General features: G+C 40.1%; 2 protein-coding genes across 7 annotated transcripts in view; both read left to right on the top strand.

Annotated features, from left to right (window-relative positions):
• Window positions 1–24937, top strand: part of CDK19 (cyclin dependent kinase 19) — a 73920-nt gene extending 48983 nt beyond the window's left edge. For all 6 annotated transcript variants that reach the window (XM_053381676.1, XM_053381680.1, XM_053381677.1 and 3 more), the window contains 9 exons: window positions 8103–8160; window positions 8883–9014; window positions 14830–14973; window positions 15141–15210; window positions 15936–16008; window positions 16803–16900; window positions 18666–18744; window positions 20670–20918; window positions 24653–24937. In XM_053381676.1, coding sequence (XP_053237651.1) covers window positions 8103–8160; window positions 8883–9014; window positions 14830–14973; window positions 15141–15210; window positions 15936–16008; window positions 16803–16900; window positions 18666–18744; window positions 20670–20918; window positions 24653–24784 — 1035 coding nt within the window. In that variant the 3' untranslated portion in view covers window positions 24785–24937. The remainder of the gene's footprint in view (window positions 1–8102; window positions 8161–8882; window positions 9015–14829; window positions 14974–15140; window positions 15211–15935; window positions 16009–16802; window positions 16901–18665; window positions 18745–20669; window positions 20919–24652) is intronic.
• Window positions 1–27020, top strand: part of LOC128410440 (uncharacterized) — a 150559-nt gene that overhangs the window by 76166 nt on the left and 47373 nt on the right. The gene's annotated exons all lie outside the window — the stretch shown is intronic.

Here is a 27020-nt window from a genome sequence, read left to right as displayed (position 1 = left end):
TTTTTTACCTGCATTGCAGACCCGGTCCAGATTAGGGATTCGGTGGTTTGCACAGAAATCTGAGCATGCTTTTAACATAATATGTTCCTTGGTCCTCAGAGAGACGGTTACAGAAAATGAGAATCTTTGTGTAAGAAGGCACAATAGGAAACCTTTAGAGACCTACCTTTCATCTACATGATTTCATGCTGAGCATACATTTTCTGGTAGTGGTTGAATACTTGTAGTGTGCGGGATCCAATCATTAGGGACATAGGGACATGAGTTGTGGTTAGCATGTTGAATGTATGGTGACCTGCTTGCTTCCATAGGTGATGAACATTACTTGCAGTCTAGAAAAGCTGACAGTGTGTGGGAAGAGATTGTGGAGTGGAATTAAACTCTTTGCTATGGAGAGCATTCAGTCAGCATAAGCATTTCTGCCTGCCCAACAGAACAATCTCCCTCCCTCCCACCCACCACATACTGTTCTGGGAGTTTTCACTGACCCTCCAGAATGGTTTTGGGAGAGGTGGGGAGGTAAAGCCCCATTGTGCTAGTGGGAATTCTTGTGCTGTTTTCCACTAATGGAACTGGGTTGTTGAATCCAGCCCATAGTCATGTTTTCCTGGAACCATATTTTTGGGGAAGGCACATGTTTGATGTATAGATGTCAGGACCGAGTTGTTGCTGGTGATCCCAGATGAGTGAGATGGTGCGCAGGACTAAAAGTGAGAATACTGAAATCTGTATGTAGCTCACCCATGTGGTATAAATAATAAATTAGGGTTATGATAAAAATAATAACAAATTATTACCCCCACACCAGCCCCCTCCCAGGGCCGTTGGTGTACACGGGAAACCAATACGCCCTGAAATGTCCAATTCCCCTTTTACCGGATGGAAGAGCTCCGTGGGGAGGTGGGGCACCAATAAAGGTCTTCGCAGTTACTGTGCTGCTTATGGGCACCAGGTTGGCAACTCCCAACTTGGTCAGACTCTTCCTTCCAAAGCTGGCCATTGGATCTTCCTGGACAGGAAGGAGTAGAAGTCGTCTTTCTGTTCCAGTTGAGCCTTGCCTGAGCAATAGAGTCTTGATGAGCTTTGGTGCATTCCTGTCTCCTTTTGTCCTCCTCTGGTCCTGATTTATAGCTTGCTCTTCAGCCTTGCCTCTTCGTTTGGTCCTGACTTGGCTTTATCCCTTGACTCCAGTCCCCTGGTGCAGAAAACGAAAAATCTGAGGCAAGTGAAAAGGAAGTAAAGTTTGTTATAAAACTGTCTAGCTCAAAACAACTTTTGTTAGAGTGCTGCATATTAACTTGCCATCAGAAACATTCATTTAAAATGTTTCATGGGTGCAGCTCAGTGGGGCTCATTTTTGGTTTGCTTCCTTGTGTTCATTCCACCCCAGCAAATACTGTGGGTTGTTTCTCCTTCGGTCCTGTGGCAAAATATTGTATCCGTAAAGAAGACAAGGAAAACTATGTTAATCTCTTGGCTTTGTCCTTGGTACCATGTTGATATTTAGTTTGTCGACATTTTATGGACATTGTTTGTATCATCTAGATATAATAAGTCCTTCAGGGAATATTTATAATAGGCATTTTTAGAGTGCTGCTCTTAAATAGTGCTGCTGATTGTGTCTTAACAATTTGCTATTCAAAACAGCATGCACAGATGGTGAAAAAATATCACTCTTATTTGTATAATATAGTGGTACTATTGTAAAAAGTCTGGAATTCACAGAATCCTTGATTTAAAATTAGCTTCTTTTTCAGTTACTTTCTTTTTTACAGAACAATCGCTACAACGTATTTTTTTGGGGGGGGGGAATCTGTTTTTTTGTTCTTTACCACTTGTTCTTGAGGTATTCCCAACTCAACCGCAAAAAAGACTAAAACAAATTAACCTCTGTCTGTAAATAGTCATGTCACATTCTTGCCCTTCTCCTTCCTGCCCACCCTTCAAACATTCTATTTCACTTGAAGATTCAAATATGTTTCATTTAGCCTAAAGCCACTAAGTTCAGTCAGATGGGCAGTTACATGCATGTACTTTAACCATCACATATATTTGAAAGTTGTTATAAGTTAGAAAATGCATGCATGCATGCATTCTCAGCATATCAAGAGTGTTGTGTAGGACAGAGTACTTCTCCGGGTTATTTATTACTTCTATTAAATACACTCATCAGAATACCTAAAAAGTATCAGCATGCATTATAAATGTGGAATTATACATTTCAAGCCTCTAAGGGCCAAACTTAGCGAGATTCATGATTGGATCTCTGGTTTCATTACCAGAGCTCCCCACTCCCATTAGAATGGGACCACAGTATGGGGGGGGTTACCCTTCTCCATCACTATATTACCGATGTAAATCTGCCACAGGTGGGAAAACTTAGCACACTGTCTCATCACCATATTCACTTTGTGAAACTGATTGGCTCATATCATTTTCCGAAGGAGAAAGAACCTTAAACGTCTCCGAAGACACAGAGGCAGCAGCAGACTGGAGTAGCAATGACAGCTAAGCAGCACCAAAAAGTGAATATTATCACCAGTTAGAGCTTTGCGGGAAGGATTTGTGGAGTCACAAAGCACTGTACTGACTCAAATAAATTAAAAGGGCTAGATGGTTAGAGAATTCCCCAACCATTTATCCCTTTTGTATTTCCCCTTCTTGTTGGATCACCTGCCTTCAAGAAAGAGCCGAATTAAACAGATGTTAGAGATCAGTGATCAGATCTTCCATTTAAAAAAATATCACTTAAAATGCAGCTATGTTCTGGAATTCAGTGATATTCATTGCATGGTAGGCTGCCTACCCATCAACAGAAAACAATCACTCCAGTACAATACATTCCATCACCTGAAAGTGAACCTAGACACCACGCCAAGCACAGTCTTCCTTTCCTGTCTGAGTGTCTTTTCTCAGCCTTTAGGTTCTGGTTTTTGTATTGTTGGCACTCAGTGCAGAGTAACTTTGGAACCATCTACTGCACAAGGCCTTGTTGTTATCTGAGGTTAATTTTCCATCTAGATCCAGAGCGGTCCAGCTGACAACCCAGAGAATGGACAGTGCCAATTAGCTTCCATGGACAATACATGTCAAAGATCATGGCCACCATTCTTTTCTCTCATGCTTTTGAATCATATGCAAGTTACTATGCCAAAGTTAACAGTCAAAATGTTTTCAGTATAGAACACTACCCTAGCCAGGTCACCCATACCTGTTGCTACTCAGATTATGTAAATACTGTTATTTGTTCAATGGTCTAGAGCAAACTGAGCCCAACTGAAAGTTCAGTTCTCAAAAGTTAATATGTACTAGCAGACATTGACAGTAGGAAAGTGCAAAACATTAATTCTGCCGCTTTAGCACAGATCTTGTTTGATAGTAGTAATTCTTTATTTCAGTAGCTCTGATTCCTTTTCAGTACTCAATCCCTTTTAACCCGTTTATAAAAGAATTTAATATTCCACTTAGAGTATGCAGAAGAGCTGTCCCCAAATCTGCTGCTATCATTATAAAATATTAATTGGGATGGGACATCCATTTTTGAAAGTTCAGGTATCTGAATCTTTGTGTGGGCAATACCATCTCTGTTGATCATATCAGGTTATACTGTACTTCTTTTAAAAACTAAACTGTGAAACAATTTCCCTATATTTTAGTCTACACTTAACTGCAACTTTGCTTTTGTTCCAGTAGTGTTACCTCAATGGTGTGATTTGTATGAAGTTTCAACTAGGGTCATGTAACATTGACCACTGGTTTCAATTTTAGTAAAATACACAGACACATCACTACATTATTCACAAGGCGAGCATGGCAGGATAAACATCTTGAAATCCAGTGTATCATGTTTACTCATTCCTTTTTATTATATTTTAATGATTAAAAAGTGCACATTTTTAAATTGCTAGGCTCTCCCACAATCAGTAATAGAAGAAGCACAATGTCCTATTACTTTGCTTATTAAAATTAGCCATTAAACACCACATGGCATTTGGGAGTGAAGGTTCTACAGATACATAATTTGCTGTTTAAATTCAGTTTGTGCACCTGACTTCAAAAAGTGACTTCCATTCTGTAATAAACAAAAATCTGCCCTTATTCCCTTATGGGGGACACAAGATCCCTTATAGAGCCCTTTGTAGGTTCTCCATCGTTCGGAGAAAATAACAGAGGCCAACCAGAGAATATTGAGAAGCAAAGCAGCTCGTAAGCCTGATCTTTATTGAACTGTTGCAACAGGGTGCTCCCCTCACACGCAGGAAAGGAGGAGGACCCAGAACAAAGGTGTGCCTGCCCCTATATACACATTTTAAATTGCCCGCCCTGGAGTCCAAGACCACCCCCAGAAACTTCATACATACATCACAGAAGGGGTGTAGCTCAAGACCACCCCCCAGATGCATCATACCTACATTGCAGAAAGGGGTGTAGCTTAAGACCACCCCCCAGATACATCATACCTGCATCAACAGAAATCTGAGTGCGTTGTTTATCTCCTGTCTGGCAGGTTACCTGTTAATGGTTGCTTGACTGGATACCCAGGGGAGCCTGGCCAGTCTTTTGTAATGATAAATACTTAGTTCCCGAGCCAGGTCACAGAATCACCCTATTCATACACAGACATACCCTTAAGACAGAATTTGTGAATGAAAAGACAATGAGGAGGCTTTTCCATTTTCCTTCAACCTTGCAGAGAAATATTTGAGGTCAATTTGGGAGGGACAAAATGGTTTCAGGACTTTTTCTGTGGGGTTTCAGACATATGGTTTATATATGCAGTTACGAACATTTATCTTTTATATATCTAAGACCTTAATTTTTTTTATTTCAATAGTCAATGAGAGACACTGGGCAAGCTACTAGCTAGATGAGAGGTGGGCATGGGCAACTCATGGCCGCCTACAGGTCACATTGCAGTCCTTGGCTACCTCACCAAGTCCCCTAGCAGCAGTCATACTAAGAGCTTTACAAAGGTGCCAGGGCTGGGGAAATTGTGGCTTTCCAGTTGTTACTCGATAGCAACTCACACCATCTCTGAGGGTTGGTCATGTTGGTTGAGGCAGATTGGACTTGGAGTTCAACAACATCTGGAGAGCTAGAGGCTCATCCCTGCTCTAGACAATGCACTCTATAGTTGGGCAGTAGGGAATTCTTGAGCATAGTAAAGATACTGGAACTTGTACAAAATAGTGATGCTGCCATCTTGGAAAAAGGCAAGGCCATTTTAGGTATGCTTCATATATGCACACTTTGGGGTGGTAAGGTGAGGTGAGCCAAGTTCACATTATTTGAGAGGCTTTTTAAAGTTTAATTGTTATTACACTCTCCTGATGTAAAGGGACAGCTATAGTTGCCCATTACCCACAGCTACACAATACGTGCAGCAGGGAACATTTGAACTTTCAATGTGTAAAATATCCTATTTTCACCCTACCCCTGGTAATCAGGATGTTTTGGATAATGGGTGTGCCAAATTTCACTTTTTCTTGTGGAAGCATGCTAACAATTTTGATCCTCTCTTGAATTAATGGCTTAGTAAGCCAAGTGCTCATGAATCATTTTCTACAGATTGTTTTGATATAGTGGCACGCTCCAATAGTTAACTGCTTTTGTTTGCATGTGAATGATTTAAAAAAACAAAAACAAAAACCAGCAGTACCCAGAGGATAACATTTTTCTCATGGGAAGGTCGTATCTCTAAAGAATTATATCCTAGATAAGCTCAGGAACAGTAAAGGCTACTAAATGCTAGCATTCTGTTGGCCATTGTTTCCCTTATCATTTAATCAGTTGTGTTCCTCTTATTCAAAGCTGCAGACAGTTTTACTTATGTTTGGTTTTTGCTGGCTCCTTTCTGGCCTTCATACTAAAGAATTGATTGCCCCTGCATACATTAAAGCAGCTCCAATGTTCTTACAATTTGATTTCTGTTTGATGTTGAATTATTTTTATTCTTCAAGAACATGATAGTTTGTCTGAGCACTTTTGGCTCTTGCTCTTTGTGTTGCCTCTCAGAGATGAATTCGTTGCATTACACCCACTAGCCGGAGGAAAGAAAACATGATCATTTACTTATTTACTGCTCAAAGGAATTTGCCTTAAATTATAACATCTATGCTACTTCTGCAGCAGATGGTTCCAGTTTATTATTGTTGACCTTGTACATTCTACATTTACACCTTTACTACACAGTCAGACCCCATAGTTCACACTCAGCAGGGATCTGTTTGTTCAGTTTTTATTGCTGATAATTTAAACATGAGATTCCAAATCTAACCTTTTGTTTCTATAGCAACTAAACATGGGCTGATCAGTACTATCATTTTCTTTAACAGCTGGCATCTTCTGTTCACTGTAAGCTGAGTTTTAAAAGTATAAGATCTTTAAACTAGGTGTTAACTGGCCCAGAGGTGTTGACGTAATTAGGAAGCATATATACTATTTTAAGAGGTCTGATAGGTAATTTTGAACCATGAATTATTCTCATGTTTTCATTGGAATGAATGGCAGTGTCCAAAGTGGAGCCATGCCCTTGAGGTGTCCTTGGATTTGCTGAACGCATGCATCTTTTCTGACGTTAGTGTTGGAGAACTTAATGCTGTCTTTGGCTTATAATGTTTGCTGCATTTTCTTATGAATAACAACAACTACATACTTTCTTACTTCAGTCATACATACGCCTACATAAGCTTTTTAGTCTTCTTATACATGCATATATTTAGACCAGGCAAATGCCTGGACACGTGAAAAATGAATTCGTGTACAGGAGCATGCATGCAAGCCCCACTCCCAGCATCTGATTTGAGTCATTCCGCCCACTCAGTCCCTGACTGTGCATGTTGTTCTACTCATGTTCAAGCAAATACAAGTAAAAATACCCTGCAGACTTTCCTTGTACACCCTTGCTCCCTACCCAGTTTTAGTCTACATGTATTCAGGTGGATGCGCAAACACACTCTTTCATTTGCTAATATGATTCTTCTGTACTAATTCCTTAAAATACTCAACACCATAAAATGGTCTAATGTATTTACTTCAACTTCACATGTAAGTAAAGTTTCTTGAATTCTTCTGGAGGGGAAAAAACCATAAGGAACAAATCGATCAATCTCCAAAGGTGTCTTCATCAAAGCAATTATGATTCTATGTTTCTAAGTAGATTCAAATGAGATTCAAAATTGCCCAAGACTTTCCACCTAGTGCTGGAGGACCTGTTTTCAAACTCTACTAACAATATAAAGTTTATGTATAGTGCTTCTCAAATGATGTTCTGTAAACATCTGTCCAGTATTCATAGTGAAATGTTGGTTGGTTTATTGGAAGGAAGGAAGGAAAATGTAGAAGGTGCATTAGGAGGATCTGCCAAACTTAGTGGAATAACAAGAGAAGGAGGGAAGAGCTTAAATTGTCACTTGCATAATTTGGTAAAATAGGATAAGGAAAAGCTGGGAGATAGAGAGGGACATAAGGTGGTTTTCACTGATGGTTGTACTCAGAAACAGACCTGCAAGCTTCATAGCTGTTTCACAGATATAGCTTATGCTGTTGTGCTCAATTCATTTTCTTACTACGTCATCTTAGATTGCTATTGAACCAAAACCTACCTCATAGTGTGCATTGACAGATTTCACAATTCTATTTTATGCAGTTTTATTTCATTGTGTTCAGGATATTTGCTTGACACCTTCAAAATTAATGGGAGTTGCAATTATCTCTAGTCTAAACAGCAGATTTAACTGTGTTGTTGATGTTCCGTCTTATTAGTTCCAAATAGCAAATGTGGTGCAAAAGTTGGAACTGCTCCAGTTGCTTCCCCACCTTCCTGGTTTACAGCCATGGCCCATGGGCAACTGCAGCAGGGAAAGACAGGCCGTTGCAGCAACAGGCCAGTATTGGGATTATTTGAAACTCTGTTTTGCATAATGTAAAACAGAGTAATTTAAAATAGTTCATGAACTATTTGCTTGCATACAATTTAAAATGGTATTTCAAAGAGGAAAAGTGATCAGGATCTGAGTACTTTAAACTTCTAAAGTACATAGAAGACTTAATTTCATGTGGATTTAACAGCTATTCAGCAGAATATTTTACCTTTTTTCCAGAAACCAGCAAATATTCTGGTAATGGGAGAAGGTCCTGAAAGAGGAAGAGTTAAAATTGGTAAGTATTCATCACATTTCTAATGCAAATTGTTGCAACTGCTTTGATTAAGGTTGTAATGTAATGACTGCTGAAGGGCCAAAGATTATCATGGCTATGAATCCTGGAAGACCTGCTCCCTGAGTTGGAGGCCTTTTCCCCCCTGGCCCTGACTGACTCCAGCTACAAAAGCTGAGGCTGCTGAAGAGGCCAGAGACCGTCTTGACTGTCACTTAGTGCAGACTCACGTCATCAAACCTGAGCTTCCACAGCCGCTATCCGCCATGAATCACAATTGGCAGGATTGGCAGCAACAGCAGCAATGTTTATACTCATGATAATGTTTTATTTTATTGCTAATTATGCTGTTTTAAATGTGCATTTTATATACTGCATTAAATGTGTGTTCTGTAGCTGACTTCCTTTGTAATGTTTTATTTTGAAATCTTTAAGATAATTTTGTCGTTTCTGTTAATTATGTTGCTTTGAAAGTATACTTTATATTTGACTTTATTCTGTAATGTTTTATTCTGCCACTCCCCTCTGAGGTTCAGCAGGCACAGGCATTGTCTAGTTCCCCCCATATTAATTGTACGGTGCACTGCAGCTTGCTTTCGAAGCGTATAATAATAATAATAATAATAATAATAATAATAATAATAAAAATATATAATAAATAATAATAATAATAATAATAATAAATAATAAATAATAAATAATAAAAATACTGTTTTGTTTTTCAGCTGATATGGGCTTTGCACGGTTATTCAACTCACCTCTTAAGCCACTTGCAGATCTGGATCCAGTTGTGGTGACGTTCTGGTACAGAGCCCCAGAATTGTTACTTGGTGCAAGGCACTACACAAAGGCCATTGGTAAGCGGGTGGCTAGACTTACCTTTTTAGTCTCCAGATGTACAGATATTAGGTTTTGCAATCTAGGGCTCCAGAATATGTCACTTCTAGGAAATTTCTGGTGCAAGAACGTTTCAGAAACAAGACATGGTTCCGTCAGTGAACATGTAAACTGCGTGCACAATAGGCCGAGGGTGTTTTCTGCATGAATGTGTTTGTGCTGGGCCACCCACCCTTACTTTATAATGGGATGTATCCAGCTGCCAGTCTTTTTCTGGTCTCTTCCAAGGATCTTTGGTGCCAAAGATTCTATGCTTCAAGCCATCTCTATCAAAAGGCCTTCCATAATTACAGGGGAAATGGCAGCATGTTCTCATTCACCCATCCTCTGAGCTAATCGCTGAAACATCTGAGAGTGGTGCCTCCAGTAGTTTAACAGTCTAAGAACTTTGTGTTAGTGCTGATGCAGATTTAGAAAGTGAGGTGTCTCTAATGGCCACTTAGTATTAATCTTGTATTTTCAATCACTGTTATCCCATTGAGTGAGCTGCCTGACATTCCTCCAGTACCATTATCTGCATCAATTACATCACTAGCACGTACCTTTCCATTTTTAGCTTCTGCATTTTGGCAGTCTTTAATATCCCAGATGTTCTGCCTTCAAATGTCATGTCCTTGGATTTTATGCTTTCATACTGCTATCTAGAAATGTGAAGATACAGGGGAAGAAAATAAGAGGGTGTACTCCACTTACATCTGGAGGGCCACAAGTTGGCCATCCCTTTTTTTAAAAAAATTGACAAGATCACATCAGGGCTAAGAGAAATACCTGTACAGGATTCTAAACAAGCTAGTCAGTTTATTAAATGGCAATATTTTCACTGATCAATTTGGTATTTGAGTTTGTTACTGAGGGTTCATATGATCAGCTGAACTGTTCACTGACTGTGCTTCACCCATTCCACACATATCCATACATATACATGCTCTGTAGTTACAATGGCACATTATTTTGTCTGTACCATTGTATTATGGAATATAATGGGCATATTGTTTCTTTTGGTCACTTTCAGACCAATGCAGTGTCTTGAGATGCACCTTCTACTGTATGCAATGGCTTTTGAAAGTTGCTTGTCTAGGTGTTCTGCATAATGCACTGTACCAGGAGTACAGGATGAAGCAATAGTGGAAAATACACACAAACACCTTAAATAGTGGGACCTAGCCTATCTAAATGATGGCTAAGCAGTTGGGTGGTTGGTCGTACTGTTATATAAAGTGCTATGGTTTCATTAGGAGCAGGGCAGTTCACAACCTCCAAAACTACGTGTGTGTGTGTGTGTGTGTGTGTGTGTGTGTGTGTGTTAAGTGCTTCATGCAATAGGGGAAAGTGGATAAAGAGGAAGGAAGGTTTGTGATGATCTCAAACTAAACCCACAAAGCACATACATGTGGCCACAACCAAAGCTGGGGGCACTATGGGAGATATACTGCATTTTCCTAGATGTTAAATACAGCAGTTTGGTTGTGCAGAAAATGTGAAATCCCTGTAGCATGTGACACATCCAGAGAAAAATGCCCAAGGATAAGTGTGATAAATTGAGAAAGTCAGAGAAGCTGTGGTACAACTGTGTTCCAAGATGTGTTATTGAAGGCCATGATAAGACACGATCAGACAGATAAATATACCAGGATAGTCATATGAAGGTTCATGGCAAGGAGGACAAGCAGCAGACATAATAACTATAATTGTTTATGTACCTCTTGAGTCCAGACTTGCCTCTAGCATTATGCACACTTTACAAAAAAAAGTTAATGAGTTAATCGTATAATGCTTTGCAGCTACAGTGCTTATTACATGCACATTCTTTCTGTGGTGTGATTCAAATCTCACGCTACAGCTTGAAATATATTTATATTAAATACCATTTGAATCTAAATTGCACAACCCTCATAAGAGGACTTGCCTTATTTAGTAATAGCTTGTAGATTTATAAGCACTCCTTTTGAAGTTCAGCATGTAGGGAAAGGACAACCAATATATCTGCAGGGAATGTGTCATCTATAACTGTTCATTATGCGTGTGTGGCTAGATAGGTAGACCCATACATACCTATATGCCCTTCAGCGGAACTTCTAGGATGGCTTACAAAATCAAGATAATTAAAGTACAGCAAACATGTTAAAGCAGAAAATGTATTAAAATACATTTAAAAGCCTGGGAGAACGAAAGCACATTTGCTTGGCGCCAGAAGAATAACAATACTGATGCCAGACAAGCCTATCTGGGAGCGAGTTCAAGACACTGAACCACATCACCGAAAAGGCTCTCTGGTGGCCACATGCATTACCTGGCAGGGCACCTAGAGGACAGCCTCTTCTAAAGAATGGAAGTAGCCTCCATGTATGGGCAACTTGCTTATGAGAGCAGGCATTCCTTCAGGTGCCTGGGTTGTAAGCCATACAAAGCTTGAAAGGTAGTCACCGGCACTTTGATTTGTACTTGGGAACAGCCTGGAAGACAGCGAACTTATTGCAATAACTGGTGAGATATGTTCCCAACAACCAGTCCTGATCAACATCCTGGCAGCTGCATTTTCAACTGACTGGAATTGCCAAACAGTCTTCAAAGGCAGTCCAACGTGCCACGCATTATGGTAGACCATCCTAGATGTTTCTCAAGGATGGATAGCTAAAGGCTGAGCCTGGCACAGCAGCCTAAGCAGATGAAAGGCATTCCTTGCCACTATCTGAGCTTCCACTGGCAAAGCTAGAGCCAGGATCACGCCCAGACTCGGTGTTTTATCCTTTTAAGGGGAGTACAACAACATTTCTTAGAAGAGACGAACCACCTACTTATGGAACCTTTGTCCTGTCAGGATTGACTTTGATTATTGGCTGTCATCCAAACCATGTTTCTCAAGTGGAGTCTATCCTTTTGAAATTTATAAAGGTGGGGCTTTCTCCAAAACATTTTCTGGTACACATCTGAACTTTTTCTTCCGACACCACCTGCACATAGAACAGTAGCATTTCTGAGAATGTTGTGTTGGGGGTCCTGGATTTCAGCATCCTACCCAGCAACTTAATTTGCCTCCAGGATTTCATGCCTACATTTTCCGACTTCACTGGGGCCAACGTGCATTGTGAGTGCTCACTATACTATCTCACCATGCAGTCAACTCATCCATCATAAACCCATCTTTCTGCATTCTTATTGACTGAATCATGCTTTCCCAGAGCCCACCTCTTCCCACTCCTGGAGCATATCCTTAGTTGGAGAGGATATCAGCTTGTTAAAGAAATAGGTGTGTTGCTCAAACTCAGGCAAGGATTTGGAATCACCCACACTTTCCCCCTCCCCTTCTCCTTCCAAGGACAATATTTTTAATCTAGATCTGTGCACAAAAGAGCTGATTCAAAAATAAGAATACTTCAAATGTGCCTTCAGCAACAACCAGTGGAAAAGGCCAAGGCTGATAGAAGCAAGGTGGAAGTAAGGGTGGTAGTGATAGATGGCACCCAGTGAAGCACCACCACACCTGTGCAAAATCCTGCCCATACGCTGCACTTCAGTGCACCCAGTCGCATAACATGCAGTTTTGTATCTGATTTTCTTCTCCTATTGTATTATCTGTGGATGTGAGGACACCGCAAGAGACACAAGCAGAGTCAAATCCATATTGAACTTCAGTAGGGATGAGCCCTTCATATATTTGAAGAGTGGTTCTAGCTTTTCCTTAATATTCATAGTGCTTTTTAAACTGAGGACTCAGTTTTTTAATATGTAGAATTGTATAACAGATGTACAGAATATATATTGCTGTTAACAGCCAATGGAGTGATTTTGCAATATGGTGCATGAAGCCTGAGACCAAAATGGCATGCTCTTAAAAAACTAAGTGTACCATGCAGCCAAAATTTAAATGTTCCCAAGTCAAATTTGTTTTTGGTGGAACAGATCAAAGCATGTGCTTAGCTCTCCTGTTGAAAACAAAAGAACTTGGCAGTGACTAACTCTAGGTGGATTATGCCCAAAGTATATAACTGAGAGACCTTAATAACCACTGTGGTAAAAGCGAATTTCATTGTAGTATCATGAGTGTGGACAAATTTCCTTCCCCAGTGCACTGAGTTTTATTTATGTTGAATAGTGACTGTGTACCTGGTAAAATTCTAGAATAATTTAACATGAGAAGTAATTTCAGTATCTGTAAAACAATATATGTGTCCTTTATCTTTGCGTATGTTTCAGGCAAGAATACTGAAAGCATGCTCCCAAGAATTGATTTTGTAACTCTGTCAGCTCTCTTGCTATGTTAAGTGCTCCTCCAAATGGCAGTGTTTTCATTCTAAATTTATGATTAAACTTAAAGCAAATAACCCTGCTTTATTATCTTAATGCTTAACTAGTGCAAGCCATGATTAGTTAGTTGCTATATTTTTTTGTATAAATGCTCCTATTAAAGTTCAAAGAAAGCTCAAAAATAATTTAGTGCTCACCTGAAAGTCCTCATGAAAAATCTGGAGTTGAAATTTTGGATGGGAAAACCAAACACCTCCAGAAGATTGGGGGGAGGGGAAAGGATTGAGTGCTAATTTCTGAAGCTTTTTCTGGCAGTCACTGGCTAGTAGCTGCTACCCCCCCCCAAAAGCCCTTGAATGTGGGGAACACTACATGATGATATTGTGTCTCTCCTGAGGGATTTGGGCAGGAGGGGTGGCGATGGCAGATGCATTAATAAAGCTAGGAATAGTGAGGCTGAAGCAGTACAAGAGAATTTCTCTCCCTCTCTCTGAATACTATAGATTTGGGACAAATAAAGGAAAGTCTTCACACAACATAGTTTTATTTAAATGACTGCTAGAAAATGGTGCTGGCAGCAGCTGATTGCCCCTGGCTAAGAGTGGAATCCTATACCTGTTAACCCAGGAAAGTCCCACTGGGTTCAATAAGGATCGCTCACAGTGTGCAAGTACGAGTATGTTTTAATGAGGGTTAAACAAATTCATGGAGGATAGTTCTTTGAACAACTCCTAGTCACGATAGCTAAATGTCACCTCTGTGCTCTGATGCTGTGTACTTCTGAATGCCCATTGCTGTGGGACATACGACAGGGGTAAGAGTGTTACTCTCATGCACAGCACGTGAGTTTTCTAGACAGTGACTGTAGCTTCCAATTCTACAAGCTCCCTTGTCATCTTTGACACTCCTGCTGGCCTTTCAGGGGGACAATTGCAGCAGTATGTTTCAGCTCCTCTACACCCTTCCCCAGCACAACTCAACCAGTCTCCTTTCAACCAGAAGTGCCCTGGGCTAATTTTATATAAATAGAAACTTCTTCATGTGACTGTCATGAAAGTACCTTTGGGCCAAATAATTTGTTTGATTCTTCATCATTATATGCACCCTCCCCATCTAACCCACCCTAAACAACCTCCTTTGGGAAATTCCAAAACGAGGGTTGATAATCATTGCTGGCATTCATAATTTGGTTGAAGAAGTTTGAAATGTTGCAGAAAATTCCTACTTGAGTTTGTTCAAATGTCTTTTTAGATCGTCAACAAAATAGCTTTTGTTTGTCATCAGACATAATAGTTTTTCTGCTTTGAATTAGTTTTGTACAATATCTGATTATGAAAGTATGTACTGTATTCATGTGGAATTTACAGGGCATTTTGTTTCATTTAGTTGCATCACAACTATGCCATTTTTGTTTATCCATATTTGCTATATATTTCATCACATCATTTTGTGATGAACATTAGAAGTATCTTACTTCAGTGAAAAAATAAATGAGCATACCTAGATTGCACATGTGATCTTCTTTCCTAGATATATGGGCCATTGGCTGCATATTTGCTGAGCTATTGACTTCAGAACCTATCTTCCACTGTCGTCAGGAAGACATCAAAACAAGCAATCCTTTTCATCATGATCAACTTGATCGCATATTCAGTGTAATGGGATTTCCTGCAGGTAATTTAATGTTATGAAGGAGCCCCATGCAAAATCCTTTATTTGATTTCTGCCCACTCCCAATAAATTAGAGTCTTATATTACCGGGGAGTAAAAATGCATTAATTTGTGTACAGTATATCTTCTTATCCTTCAATAAGTTTTCAAATTGCTTTTTCTTGTCAAAGATAAAGACTGGGAAGACATTAGGAAGATGCCAGAATATCCTACACTTCAAAAGGACTTTAGGAGAACAACGTAAGTGCTATGTATCATTGACTAATGGCAATTATGCTTCTAAAATATTATTATTTGGACCAACTTTTTATTGACTTCATTTATATGTAACACGTTGCTTAGTACAAGGGTAGTCAACAATTGTGCTCTCTACGTGTTGTTGGACTACAACTTCCTCATCCTTGACTAGTAGCCACGCTGCCTGGGGCTAAGGACTCCATGTGGTTACTCTAGGCAGAGTAGTATGAGCCTGTATGATGACAAGCCTTCAATATTCATTCTTCTGTTTTTATGTTTTTTCTGTATCCTGGTTTAAGCTTCAATTCTATCACTTGCTACTGTTTATATTTTGTATTATTTATGTTGTTTTGTGGTCTTTTTAGCTTCCTTGAACCTCAGTTAAAAATAGGATCTCATTTAATCAGATTGATAAATGTAGGAATTTTGTGACAAGTCAGTCACCCCTGCATTTGTTTAACATATCCCAGACCCAATAAATACTAGTACCTCACATCCCATAATAAAGCATACTGCCATATCCGTGTTTACTTATGTGAATAAAGAAAAGTGATATTCACGAGACACGAACAAAATACCACCACCTGCCTTGGAGTACATCATTTGTCTCAGTAAATTAAAAAAAAACCTCAGAAAGTGTTATTTGGAATGTAAATTACTACATACATTTCTATGTTTTTATTAATGTGTTACTCTTTTGAAACATGTTTTTCCGTTGGGTTTTTCAGGTATGCCAATAGTAGCCTCATAAAATATATGGAAAAACACAAAGTTAAGCCTGATAGCAAAGTATTTCTTTTGGTAAGTTACACTGCCCATCTCATAGTGCTGTTGAAGACTGCTTATTTTGTAAAATAATAAGCACAGTTCCATATATGTCTATTCAAAAATAAATTCCTGTAGAGTTCAGTTGGTCTTCCTCCCAGGAAATCTCTGTATCGGATTACAGGTGTCCCTTTTTCTGACAGAAAATGAGGATAAAGATGCACGGATTTGAGCACTGAATACTTTTAAAAATCTGTTTTCTGTTCTTTTATTTTTGGTGTTCTTAATGTTATTGGCCTGACTATTTTTTCAATTAGCCCTAAAGTTTTAGGACTGACTAAAAATTAACGAGCCACCAGTTCCAAATGTCATCACCCAAGAGTAAAGAAACTCAAATGTGACATTGCTGGTTGCCCTACTGAATATTAGTTCCTGGCGTGCAGAAGTAAAGTAAAGTTGCTTTCTTCCTCTTCTTGTGGGATTCCCAGAAGCATTTGGATGGCCACTGTAGGGAACGAGATGCTAGACAAGATAGACTTTTGTTCTGAACTTTTTATGACATCTTATTGTAGACACAGAAAAGACAACTAAGTTTCTTCTTCTCCTGAAAAGTCTTTTTTTCTAATTACAAATGATACAAATTGAGGGTGTATGTTATCATGTATTAACCACAATTTTTGTGTTACTATAAAGATAAGCAGCATTTTTTCTGTGTATGAAAACCTAAGTTTTTCTTTGATTTAGTTACCATTTAATACTTGGTATTTTGGCATATAACCCAGTGAGTGCTATTCATATAATCTTACTTTCTCTAATATTGTGCTACACAGCTTCAAAAACTTCTCACTATGGATCCTACAAAAAGAATTACCTCAGAGCAAGCTTTGCAGGATCCCTACTTCCAGGAGGACCCACTGCCTACATCAGAGTATGTCTCTCTGCTAACCATTTCCTTCTTTAGAGCTTTCCCCTTCTTGTTAACGGTAAATTTGGCTATATGTGTGCCCTGTGAATATATAAAAATAAATAGGTCTAAATAGTTCACAAGGCAGAATTTTTGTCTGCCTATATCCCTGAAACACCTACTTACGTACCAAGTGAAAGTATGCTTTCTCCATTCAGTAAGGAATAGCTGAGTGCAAGGGATAAAAAAAGAAAAACTTACATTTGATCACTTGCCTTTTCCAGGAGACAGTCAGCTTGATGATGCAGTTCACTAAATGGACAGAGATTTCCCTATGAGTTATCAAATTTAGTAAAAGTGAAGAGAACTTGCAAACATGATGGGTTATGCATTATTTACAGGTTTTTCCTCTGTACATAAACTTCATTTGTATACAGCACAGCCAATGGTACAGTCCTACTCTGAAGTAAGTCCCATTGAGTTCAATGAGACATACTTCCCATAGTTTCTTGGTTTGGTTGGGAGCCATAGCAGAGCATGGTTGGGGAAAAAAGCATTCTATCAGTTCCTGCAGTGGGCTTTCTTTAAGCCTATTTGTAGCATGGAGGACCCCTGGAAAAGACCCTGATGTTGGGAAAGATTGAGGGCACAAGGAGAAGGGGACGACAGAGGACGAGATGGTTGGTCAGTGTTCTCGAAGCTACCAGCATGAGTTTGACCAAACTGCGGGAGGCAGTGGAAGACAGGAGTGCCTGGCGTGCTCTGGTCCATGGGGTCAAGAAGAGTCAGACACGACTAAACGCCTAAACAACAAAACATGGAGGACATTTTTAAATATAATGCATTTTTTAAAGCCTAAGTGTTGGGGCAATGCAACCTTCTTGAACAATGCAGCTGCAGTGGAAAGTTGACCCTTCACCCCTAAACCGTGGTTAATATTAATTGTAGCTTGAAACACACTAGCTTATGAACCATGGTTTGAAGTGGACTTGCTCCAAACTATGGTTAAGATTAAACACAGCTTTGTCAGATTTGGACAATATGAAAAGCTGCCGTTAAGAAAAAATGGAAGTGAATGTTCCCAAATTTCTCACAGCCACATCACTGGAGAAGAACATGTAAGCCCAGAGGGAAACTAGACTCATTTACATCATGATAAAACACAGTTTATGATGACATCCCAACATGGCCAATGAGTAATCAGAGGTAGCTTAAAATGAACTAAAAAAAATTCCAACATTTTTACATCCATGCTTGGCGAGGTGTGTGTGATGTGAAATTCATTAGCCAAAGCTTGTTCATGGAACACTAAACTGTAGTTTTGTATTATTTCCAAATGAAATCATTAGGATTGCAGTAAGGTAAAGGTAAAGGGACCCCTGACCATTAGGTCCAGTCGTGACCAACTCTGGGGTTGCGGCGCTCATCTCGCTTTATTGGCCGAGGGAGCCAGCGTTTGTCCACAGACAGCTTCTGGGTCATGTGGCCAGCATGACTAAGCCGCTTCTGGCGAACCAGAGCAGCGCACAGAAACGCCGTTTACCTTCCCACGGAGCGGTACCTATTTATCTACTTGTACTTTGACGTGCTTTCAAACTGCTAGGTTGGCAGGAGCTGGGACCGAGCAACGGGAGCTCACCCCGCCGCAGGGATTCGAACCGCCGACCTTCTGATCGGCAAGTCCTAGGCTCTGTGGTTTAACCCACAGTCCCATTAAGATTGTAGCACTTTTAAATAAATGCAAGATTCAAGGATAACTCCCTCAATGTTTTTTTTTTCTCTGCCTCAGTGTTTTTGCTGGCTGCCAGATTCCTTACCCAAAACGAGAATTTCTCAATGAGGATGAACCTGAGGAGAAGGGGGATAAGGTATAGTTCAAAGATTACTCAACTAACAGTAAAGAAGAAGAAAATATGGTTCTTTGGCAGAAACACTGACAGAACACAGGGGGTTGTATCAGACACACATTCCTGGTCAAGACTATCCCAGCACAGTGTCATGGGACATTTCTAAAATATGTAGCATTTTCACGCCTGATCCTTTACAGGGGCATGGGTTGATTTATCTTGAACAGCTAATTTAGTAACACATGGCTGGAGGAAGCAAGAGAGGATGCTTTTAGCTCTAATCATCTGATGATTATATCTTTCAGTTGATGAGAAATTTCCCTCCAGCCCTTTATGCCCTATATTCTGGGTAGCAGAGGGCCTTGACTTGGGTGGTTTTTTGTTTAAGTTTTTTGATTGATTTTCCATTTACAAAAACACATACAACAAGAGGACTTTGGTGTCCACAGACCTTCATAAAACAAAGAATGCAGAGTTGACACAAATTAAATTAGTCCATAAGATTCCATATTCTTCCATATGTTTGGGGTGGCTTCTTTGCACAATCCTCCTGCCACATATATTCAATGAAGGGCTGCCCAGTGTTGTAAAATGAGAAGGGAACTGATTTTCCCTTAGCAGCATTCCCCTAAAGGCTAGCTTTTTTCACTAGTGCTATTGTCCATACTTTTGGCTTACCCAAATTTGATGTTTAGACCTCCAGGAGAGCCCCAGCACTTGGCTATTTCCAATCACATAGCCACAAGCAGAAACAGTAGGAGGTTCTTGTGACATGATGAAGCATCCAGCATCCCTAACAGCTAGTTTAGGATATGCATGTTTGGTCATATATTTTCAAAACAGTTTTTCAACTCTCAGGTCTTAGGTTAAGCTAATTCTTGTTACAAGAATTCCCGCCCCCCTCACTCTAAAATGGCCTTTAATCATTTCAGGTGTTAACAAAAGCAAATAAACCAATTTCCCTTTTACCCCTGGTTCACAGGGCTACATTTCAGTCAACTACTTTGATCTTTGGCCAAGAGCACATTCCTTTGGCCATAAACCTGATGAACAATTGCAAACTGTAGTCCTGGCAGGTTGGTCCCATTTAATAGTGACATGACATCTTTTGCAATAAAAGCACAAACATGGTTTCAATTGTAACTTCTCGCAGTGGTAAAACAGAGTTTTGTATCCTTGGTGGTGGAAATTCCTTTTGCTTTGTGTTGCCTTTTGTTCAGCCTTCTGATTGTAAACAATGAAACCCTTTTATTACACTGAGAGACATGGGAAAAGAAATTGACACCAAAGCTTCTTCTTTTTTTAAGTGGCTGTTTAATTCTTACTTTCTCACTATTAACCCCACTTTATATGTAATGCTATGGAAATCCTACAAAAGTTGAGCTCAGGTGTTACAAACAAGGGAGAGGTTGAAGAGTGAGCTAGTTTGCCTCTAAGATGCTTTTGCTGTGCTGGAGGGTGGAGCACAGGATGGGGCGGAACAACAGGAGGAAGAGGCAGGTCAGGCAAGTGTCAGGCCATCTGCTTCCCCACCATCTCCTGCACCTCTGTGTCCCAGAACCAGGAGGGAATTGAAAAGGAATGAGCAATGGAAGCTTCTATGCAGGCATAGCCTCTGAGGAAGGTACATAAACTGGTGGGGGGGGGGAGGGTTCCCTTATTACGGCAGCTGCTCCATAGGGCTCAGACCCCAGAATGCTGCCTAGCTGCTAGATTGGTGTGCGTAGGTCTCCAGAACTGTAGAAACGACTATATTATCATTGACAATAAAGAGTTAACTACAGTATCTGCCATGTGCATTCCTTTGGCTGTGAAGCACCCTTGACAACAGTATATAAACAGTATTCATAGCCAGTACAATCTTGTGTAAATTTGTGTGGACTGAAGAAATTGCTAAAACATACTCATGCAAACTCTGGCTTTCCCTCCCATGTTCAATCTCGTAGAATCAACAGCAGCAGAACCAACATCAGCAACAAACAGCACCTCAGCAGCAAGCAGCACCTCAGCAGCAGCAGAACAGCACCCAGACAAATGGAACTACAGGGGGAGGTGGAGCAGGAGGTGGCGGTACTGGGGCAGGTCTCCAGCATAGCCAGGACTCCAGCCTCAACCAGGTGCCTCCAAATAAGAAACCACGCATAGGGCCTTCAGGCACTAATTCAGGCGGGCCTGTCATACCTTCGGATTATCAGGTACGGTTTTTGTTCATTTGGAACATGCTGTAGCGACAGTTGCCCTTTGTCACACCTGAGCCATGTGGTGAACTTTTAGGCTGTAGCAGAGATGGAGAACTCTCCAGATGTTGTTAGACTCCAACTCCGACCCAAGATGCCCAGTGGTCAGGAATTATAGGAATTATCATCCAACACCTGAAGGACCACAGATTTCCCACCCATCTGCACCAAAGCAGTCATGCACCCAGATCAGGTCGCTGTGCAGTTTGTTGGTCGTTTTCCTACATCCTTTAACAGCACATGTGAAGTAAGGAGGTGAATTCCACCCCCGCCCCCATTATGCTGGGAAAGCGTTGTCTGCTAAATTTCAATATTGTTGAGCCTGGAGGGTATGAAAGAGATAGCAGCCTTACATCCAAACTGCTGCATTGAGGACAAGGTTTCAGTCAGCTCATCAAAGGCTGACAGTGATCAACAATTTGGGGATATGTTGTAAGACACTCATATGACCTAGTTTAGTGCATATTCACTTAGGGTTATGTGAATCATCTCTAGCAGACAGCTAAATCCACATGACCTTTTTGAGGCGTAATTGCAACAACAGTCATATGATAGCATCATCATACAAAACTGGTAGCGTATATTAGCTTTCATGGATAATGGTCTTTTCATTAAGTGAACATTGTACCTTTAGATGTATTCAAAAATTTACAGCTGAGCTGCCAGTGCATGCATTCCTGGAATCAGACTGCAGGAAAGACATTGAAATGTCACTCAAACACTGCTTGAAGAATTTGGATCTCTGCTTTGATACCCAGGCCAATTATTCATTCTCTATTTTGGAATCATCTATAAGTTTACATTAATCCCAGTTGTTGCCACAGAATTTGTTTTGCTCTGCTTCCTCCATAGAAGCTTTGGTAGGACATTTTACTCTCAAAAACAGAAAAATAAATGGTGAAGAGCAGTTATTTCGTTGAAAGGTTAGATTTAATATGAAGATCTATGAATTTCCCTCCTATATTTATGTAGAATACTAATATCATTAAGCCTTCTCATTTTTATGTTAAGTTAATTGGAGGTAAGGAAAGGACCTAGTTAAGAACATTCGATCTGCCTTAATAGCTGGTTATTTCAATAGTTTCAAAACATGCATAAGTTGCCAATGCAGTTTGGAGGGGATAGGAGAAATAATATTTCAGATTTATTGTAGCATCTCCTGTTACCCTATTCTGCCTTGCCACACCTGCTGAGCATGTGATTTAAGATACCCAGTTAAGCTTACCAGACATATAATGCTACCTATCCAAGCTGAATACAGAAAGTTTATAGGACCCTTGGAAGAATATTGTCCCAAGGCTGATGTCCTGTGTTCAGCTTGTTGAGTCACCAGTTGTGCTGGTCTTGGCTGAACATTTATATGGTTTCCCAAGCATGCTAGGCTCCTCTGAACAAGTGGGTTATATACAGTAGTGCTTGCCATCTTGAAGAAAGTAAATTAGAAAAAGTAGGCTTTGAAAACCATACTGAAAAAGATTCATATTGGAAACTTTAAAAAAAAATACTACTGTATATCATTTAAGTAACTAAACCAGTATAAATTTACAGAATAATTATGCTTCTTATTCCAATATTAAATAAACAGGAACTGGTTTTGTATGCATTTGTTATCTTTATAGCCCTTTCTCATTCTTATCCCCTTCTGCCATTTGCCATATTTTAAGACTTCCATTAATGGAAGGAAATTCCTTATTCTTGCAGCACACAACAGATCCATCACAAGATTGATATTTGAGACATAACCCTTCATTTCTGAATGTTTAGTCATACTTGTATGTTTATCAATTGCAACCACAGAATTGCTTTTAGTGGTGTGGTGACATCAGTCTATCATAAAGCCAGTGTTTCTTACTTGATAAACTGCAGCCAATCTTGTCATTTCATATTGTAAGCCTCTAAGTAAACTGCTTAGAAATTCTGAAGATATTGCAATAAATGAATGAAATAAATAATTAGAACATCACAAGCTGCCCTTTCGGCTGATAGACTTTGACCTTATTTTTGCTGTATGACTCTATTGATTCCTTTCCCCCAATAATTCAATTTTGTTCTTTCAGTAAAGCTTTATATTGCTATAAAAAGAAATACCTCTGGCTTCCAAGTCTCATGAAATCTAGGTATAACTGCATATAGTAAGCTGTCTCTTGCTATCATTAACTGGAGCATCATAATCACATAGAACCTTTTCTTGGTTCATTGTCTAAAATAAAACTTCTGTACAGTATAGCTTTTTAAAATCTACAGTAGCTCCTGTGCAGTGTTTGAGTGATAACAGTATTAACAGTGTAGATTTATACCTTCTTGTTATAATCTCTTAATTGTATACCGAGACCTCCTATGGAAGTTCCACCAAGTGATTTCTGTGGATTCCTCCATGCCGTGTTTCACATAATTGTAGATAATCCCTGGCCATTTGGCCAGGCTTTCTGTGTTAGGTTGTGTGTGAGGAAATTGCACAGTGCAAAAACGGGGAGGCAGGAACCACCCCGCTGCATGAGCAGAGTTCTCTGGATCCAACCATATGTTTTCTTCAATAGCAATAATCCAGACATTCTATTAGTAAAGTGTAATGGTTATATGGGGTTGCCCGTGCGTAAGTTGCCGCCACTCTTGGCAAGGTTGCCTGGTTAAACCTTTTCCTGGCTGGACAGCCCTTCACTTCGTGGCTGTTTCAGTCGCTAGCAGAATCCGTCAGTGGGCGTTTCTTGAACTTCTTCCAGCAAAGAAGTTCTTTGACGCCAAGTCTACGCCTACTTTACCTGCGCGGAAGTCTTCTGCGCAGGGTGGGTGTGGGTAGCGGAGGACCTGTGCTCTCCCCGCTGCTCTCCGGCGAAGAGTCCTGGAGCCCCTTCTCTTTTTTTTTTTATAATATTTTTATTAAGCAGTTTTTATAATCACACAAACGATACATAACAACAACAAATACATAAACAAACAATAACAAAAAAAACCAAAAAAAAAAACCCCAAGTACCATTTCATATCCTAATTTCTTAAACCTTTCTTCCTCGACTTCCTCATGCCTCCCTTTTCTGTATTCCAGATTCTAATCAACTACTCAGCAAATCTTCCCTTATTTTACTTTGAATTTAAACTAATCTTCCTTATTCTCCTTGTCTTAACCGTTGCTAATAGTAACCATTTACTTTCCAGTCCAACATCATTCTAACTTTCATTAATTTTGTAATATTTCTTTAAATAGTCCTTAAACTTTTTCCATTCTTCTTCCGCCGCTTCTCTTCCCTGGTTTCGGATTCTGCTCGTCATTTCTGCCAGGCCCATGTAGTCCATCACCTTCATCTGCCATTCTTCCAGTGTGGGTAGATCCTGTGCTGGAGCCCCTTCTCCGATTCCCCCATCCGCCCCCCCTTTATCCCTGGTGTTATGCTGATTTCCTTCCCCGGCCGATGAGTCCCCTCTCTCCCTGCTGGGCCCTTCTCCGGCATCGCTTGGGAGCCTTGCCTCCACTCCTGGCTCCGATGTCAGTTCCCTGACATAAAGCAAAAGAAAAAAGAAAAAAGTGGGGGTGGGGGTAGCAGACAGTATAAATCCCTGTCTCGTTTCCCTGCCCAGTGTAAATCTATCTGAGAGAAAAGACAGGGATCATCAGCATTAACATTTTGAAAAATCATTTTGGAGCAATTCCTGCCCACCAAAATGTTCTAACATGTTTTGTTTCCCTCCCTCCTTTAGCACTCCAGTTCACGCCTGAGTTACCAAAGCAACATTCAGGGATCTTCTCAGTCCCAGAGTACAATGGGCTATTCTACATCATCTCAGCAGAGCTCTCAGTACCATCAGTCTCACCAGTCGCACCGATACTGAGGAGAGCACATAGACGGTGTTAGAAAGGAATGAACTAGCAGTTGGCGGACTCCAGCAATATGAAGTTCATAACCATGAGAAGAACCAAAAATGCAAAACTGTGATGCAGATTTTAAAGTTAACAATTATAAAAGGAGAACTTTTATTAACTAATTGTTTTGAGACAAGAGACCTTTTTATCCTCTCTTTTTTTGCCATAAAGGAGATTCTTGTGAAGTTTCCCCTCAGCTTGCTTTCGCATGCGTTCCATTGTGGTTACTCGAATGAAACCGTCTGATCTGAACCCAGCACTTAAACTTCTTTAACCTATGGAATTTTTGAAGGATTCCTGGTGCACCTTTCTTGTGTTGTAGTAATTGCCATAAATCTTATCTTTTTCAAATCCCTTTACCAGGATTTTAAAGTTTTGAAACGTTGAACTCCCAGGCTTTTCAAGCTTGTATATAGTTAGTTTTTTACTAGGCAAACCCGTTTAGCTATACAGGTATAATGCACCTTTTAAAAGCACTATGTTATTTTCACAGGATATTACCGTTTTGCTCATGGATGTCAAGAACAGCAGATTTTACTGTTCCAGAGTATTTTATTATTCCCTTTTTTATTAGTCTAGTTTTCAGATGAGGTCTTTAAAAAAAAAGAAGAAAAGAAAGAAAAGAAAAATATACAACCCAAGTCTCTGCAGCAACTATTACATGTTATGTGTTTGGACTGAACACCAAACAGAAGATTATGAATGTTTGTTTTTATTATTCAGATGAGCTCCCATAGATCATTTGCCATTATCTTCCAAGTGGGTTGACCTAAGCTTTGCTTTAAATTAAGGCATAACAGTGAAGTGGAAGGCAAACTCTTTTGTGGCTCCAGTAGGACAAGAGTATGCCATGGTGTCTTCTCTAGCAGTTTTTCGTACATGCAATGGTGTCTTCTCCAATGTTTATCTGTTTTTCGGAACTCTGCCCTAGGAGTTTAGCATCAACTAGAAAAAGGGCAAACAAGGAGACTGTGCTACTACTTTGGGGGGCTGTCAAGAGGGACAGAGCATCTTTTTAGTATATGTTTTACCTTCTAAGTTTTGTTTGCTAAATGTAGATGGTTCTGTAACTTGCAGCAAAAAAGGGCAACATGTGCTGTGGCACCTTAAGAGACTAGCACATTTGTGGCATGAACTGCTGCCTACTTGCAGGACACTTGCAATCATGAACCTGGACAAGCCATTTTTATTTTTTACTATTACTAACCTTCATTATCCATTTGAACCAGATCAAATATTGAAGTTGTTGAGCAATGTCTTGGAAGTGCTTAGCCTTCTCATGTGGGAAAATGCATGTTTTGCCATCTTACCACTGGTGTGATTAACCTAAATTGGTTAAGTGCTAGGTAAGTGAGGCTGTACTGAAACGACTGTTTTCCTAAGGTCAGACATATTGTGGATGTTGGTGTATTGGATAGGCAGCTAACAGAGGGGATTTCAGCTCATCACCAGAGCATAATACTGGAGAGCCATTGGGTTGGATCTAAAGATCCACCTATGGAAGGGGTGGGCAGAAACTGACCATCCCATCCTCTCCCCACTAGGTCAGAGCACCCCTGAATATTCTCCTCTGAGGATCATGGCACTTAGCTGAGTGGGGTGGTTCTGGCAAAGGGGTCCAAGATGGAAGAGGGAGCTCACAGAAGCTCAGACAGAGGCATCTACTCATATTTTAAGGCATGCTCCAAGGGCTACTGGGGAGAAGAGGGTACAAGAAAGTCATAGGTCATAGAATTGTTGAGTTGAAAGGGACCACAAAAATCATCTAGTTCAGTTCCCTGCAATGCAGGAATATTTCACCCAGTGTAGGGCTCAAGACCACGGTCATGAGATTAAGAGTCTGAAGCTATCCTTCAGTCCCCTTCTGCCTGGTCGCTTTCACGGGTAGATCTGTATATCAAACTCAGTATCAAGTACCTGTGATCAGAGACCATACTTTGAGGCATCTCCCTTTGTTTTGTTTTTTTAAGAGGCCCAGAATTACAGCTAGTAAAAGCTGTATATCTTCTGCAGTTCAGCATCTTGTGATTCTGAGCCCACCCCCCACCCTGGTCTCTCTTTAAAAAAAAACAGGTTTATTGCCTTTCTGAATATGAAGATAGGCATAAAGTTTGTCAGCAATGCTTAGTGAAACGCTAGATGGTGAGGAAGTGGAGCTGAATAGGATTTTCAAGGGTTAAATCTTGAGTGCCCATTAGTGGCTTC

This window comes from Podarcis raffonei, chromosome 3 (genome assembly GCF_027172205.1).
Source record: "Podarcis raffonei isolate rPodRaf1 chromosome 3, rPodRaf1.pri, whole genome shotgun sequence".
NCBI lineage: Eukaryota > Metazoa > Chordata > Lepidosauria > Squamata > Lacertidae > Podarcis > Podarcis raffonei.
This window is presented reverse-complemented; position numbering and strand designations above follow the sequence as displayed.